Genomic DNA, 3,204 nt, shown 5'->3' on the forward strand with positions numbered 1-3,204 from the left:
GCCCAAATTTAAGTTTTTTAATTTTCCTAACTAGTAGATGTAGTAATATAACTACATCTCGAAGGATTTTATTTTTTGAAGTTTTATCATTTTCTTTTGTTTTTTTTCAAAACTGAAATGACGATACACACGGGGTGGGTGGTAAAGTTTGAGACACGAACCCATTTAGTCCCGGTTTGAGACACGAACCGGGACTAAAGGGCATCGCACCCTTTAGTCCCGGTTCGTGTCTCAAACCGGGACTAAAGGGCATCGCACCCTTTAGTCCCGGTTCGTGTGTCAAACCGGGACTAAAGGTCCCATTTGAACCGGGACTAATGCCTTCCCGACGCCCTAGCTGCTCGAACCGGGACTAATGCTCACATTAGTCCCGGTTCGTAATGCAACCGGGACTAATGCCTTCCCGACGCCCTAGCTGCTCGAACCGGGACTAATGCTCACATTAGTCCCGGTTCGTAATGCAACCGGGACTAATGTGTACATTGAGCTATGACCAAAGCCCTGTTTTCAACTAGTGATGGGCCGAGGACCAAGGCATAGCTTCACAACTCCGTGTACATGTAGCTATGAGATTGACAGTATGATTTTCCTTTATATATTTATGTTTGTATAATGATTTATATCTTGTGTCCTCCTCGGTTATAGGACTCACTGGTAACTGATGCACTAAAGATCGGTACAACGAGAGGCAACACATGGGAAAAAGTGGAAAACTACATAAAACACCAGGATAGTGAGGCTTGTACGGTAGTTGGGACCAATTCCTTGGGGGAACAACAATTCTTCCTCAGAGATTCTTTGGTTTGCAAACAGTATGTGCCACAAATTTTTATGAAAACTTCTCAATTTTTCCCATAATCTTGAGCACGACACGATGCCAAGTTCCATCTTTTGGTGACTTCATTTGCATTTTTTATTTTTTTAGAATCAATAAGATCCATCTAGCTGGTCGAGGGGTGGCCACCCATACGTTTGAAATTTCGTTTCATTTTTTGGATAAGGCGTAAATATATACTCAAGAACACAAACATGCTATTTCAATACATTTTTTCCATTATTCCATATACTTTTAGTTGAAATTTAAATCATATCAATTAAATGCCTAGATACGAACTTGATAACTCAAATATAGCAAACAAATCCAAAAATGCAAACTTTTTACATCGAAGATGTAATAATGTATGTTTAGTGTCGACCATGGCGCAACTGCCTCCAGAGCTTCCTGACGATGTCGTGGAGGAAATTCTCCGGCGTCTCCCGCCGGACGAGCCGGCCCACCTCGCCCGCGCATCACTCGTCTCCAAGCCCTGGTGCCGCCTCCTCTGCAACCCCGCCTTCCGCCGCAGCTACCACAGGGCGCCACCCATGCTGGGCTTCTTCCACAACGCTGGCTCCTACGACCACCCGGTGGCCCGCTTCGTCCGCTCCAAAGCCTTGTGCCCGCGCTATCCGGATATCAGCAACTTCCGTGTTCGTGACTGCCGACACGGCCGGGTCCTCCTCCAAGCCAGAAGGAGCTCTCTGTTCGTCGTCTGGGACCCCATGACGGGCAGCCGGAGGGAGGTGCGCCGGCCTGCTGGCCTTGTGGCCTACGAGTATGATGTCGTGGTGCTGTGCGCTTTGGGAGGAGCCTGCAACCACCACGCCTGCCATGAGGGCCCCTTCCTCGTGGTATACGTAGGCATCAAAGTCATGACAAAGGCAATAAGCGCCTGCGTGTACTCGTCTGACACGGGCAAATGGAGCGCGCAGACTTCTGCGTACATCTTCAAAAAGAGTTTGAATTGCGTAGTCAGTACTGCCATTGTCGGAGGTGCACTCTATTTCCCCTGCTCTGATTACGGTAAGAATCGCCATGAAATTATCAAGTATGACTGGAGCAGGCATTGCCTATCAGTGATTGACATGCCGCGTTGGGTTAATTCTGGTCCTTCCTGCTGTCCCCTTCTTGCGGCACCGGAGGACGGTAGGCTGGGATTTGCCCAACTGATAACGTACTACGGTACCCAACCGAGAGCCCTCCTCCGCATGTGTTCGAGGGACGTGAATGCCGATGGGGACGGGTCCATTTATGCGTGGACAGATCGCAGAGAAATTGATCTCAACGCACTCCTCCCAACTGGAGATCGCGCGACCAAATTATATTTGCATGGCTCTGTGGAAGGCACTGACATCGTTTTCATCGTCACAAATAGCTGTCCTTTTGTCCTCTATGAGATTGATCTCAAGTCCCTGCAGACGAGGAAATTGTATGAAGGAAAAGGAGAAGGAAGAATCACCCATAATATCTTCCCCTTCATGAGCTTCTACACTCCAGCAGGTACCCTTCTTTTTTTATATTAGTCACATCTTCTAGATGTACTTTAGTTTGTAACCCTTCTCTTTTATGCCGTTTATCTCTTGCTCATCAATTCTACCCTATGCTCAAATTTTAAATCAACAAAAATAATTGCAGCAATACTTGCTTCGGTGGGAGACACGGCGACCGTTGTTAGACCAGTGCCACGCAAAAGCAAGAGGAAGCGGAAACACAACCTGAAGGTGATGGGCCCAGATTGGCTGAAGTAGGAGGAGCCGGCAAAATGAGAGCTCTTTTAAATTGTGAGTTTGTGATGGAGTACACACCTATATATCTATCAGTAGTAGCTTGCATCTTCGTGGTGCTTGTATAATAAGATATGTCCCGTGCTGTTATTGGCCATTGACAGTAAGCCCAACTCTCTGATCATGCTACTGTCCATATGTGAACCTGCCGTGTGCTTCCAGTGTCGTAATCAATTTCATGGTTTCTGCTATATGCTTCATGTGTCTTGATGAATTTCGTGGTTTTCTTGCCCTGCTTATTTACTCCTTTGAGGGATGTTCTAGTCTCTTGCGCCGCTTGATCGGTTCACGACGGCCCCTTCTGCATGCTTGTTGGAATTCCGTCCACATGATAGATCATATTAAATCATGACGAACACGCGTTCTAAAATATTTGTAGCCAACGGCCCTTGTCGTGCCCTTATTTTCTTTTATCTTTATTTCTTTTTTTGTTTTCTCACGGTACAATAAACTCATCGGGCGCTGTGCCTATCTGTAATTGACGTGGCAATCTGGGATAAGCTTGTGCTAGCATGGCATCTTTGTTTTATGGCACCAGAGGACGGTAGGCTGGGGTTGGCCCTAGTGGAACTGGAAACCCCACGGAGATTCGTCGGCATG

The 3,204-nt window shown here is 46.9% G+C and overlaps 1 protein-coding gene across 1 annotated transcript; it reads left to right on the forward strand.

Moving 5' to 3' along the window:
• The first annotated feature begins 1,197 nt into the window (after nucleotides 1-1,197).
• LOC109739656 (uncharacterized) lies at nucleotides 1,198-2,568 on the forward strand. The gene is made up of 2 exons (XM_020298731.2): nucleotides 1,198-2,320; nucleotides 2,456-2,568. Exons 1-2 carry the CDS (start codon nucleotides 1,198-1,200, stop codon nucleotides 2,566-2,568), a joined length of 1,236 nt encoding a protein of 411 aa, XP_020154320.2.
• Nucleotides 2,569-3,204: the final 636 nt, after the last annotated feature.

The sequence above is a fragment of the Aegilops tauschii genome, chromosome 5 (genome assembly GCF_002575655.3).
Source record: "Aegilops tauschii subsp. strangulata cultivar AL8/78 chromosome 5, Aet v6.0, whole genome shotgun sequence".
NCBI classification, from domain to species: Eukaryota; Viridiplantae; Streptophyta; class Magnoliopsida; order Poales; family Poaceae; genus Aegilops; species Aegilops tauschii.

What these genes read in the sequence shown, in the direction of transcription:
- LOC109739656 (XM_020298731.2), top strand. Translation starts at nt 1,198, where the DNA reads ATGGCGCAACTGCCTCCAGAGCTTCCTGACGATGTCGTGGAGGAAATT. An exon ending in GAGCTTCTACACTCCAGCAG is followed by an intron (nt 2,321 to 2,455) that starts GTACCCTTCTTT and finishes AAATAATTGCAG; the next exon opens with CAATACTTGCTTCGGTGGGA.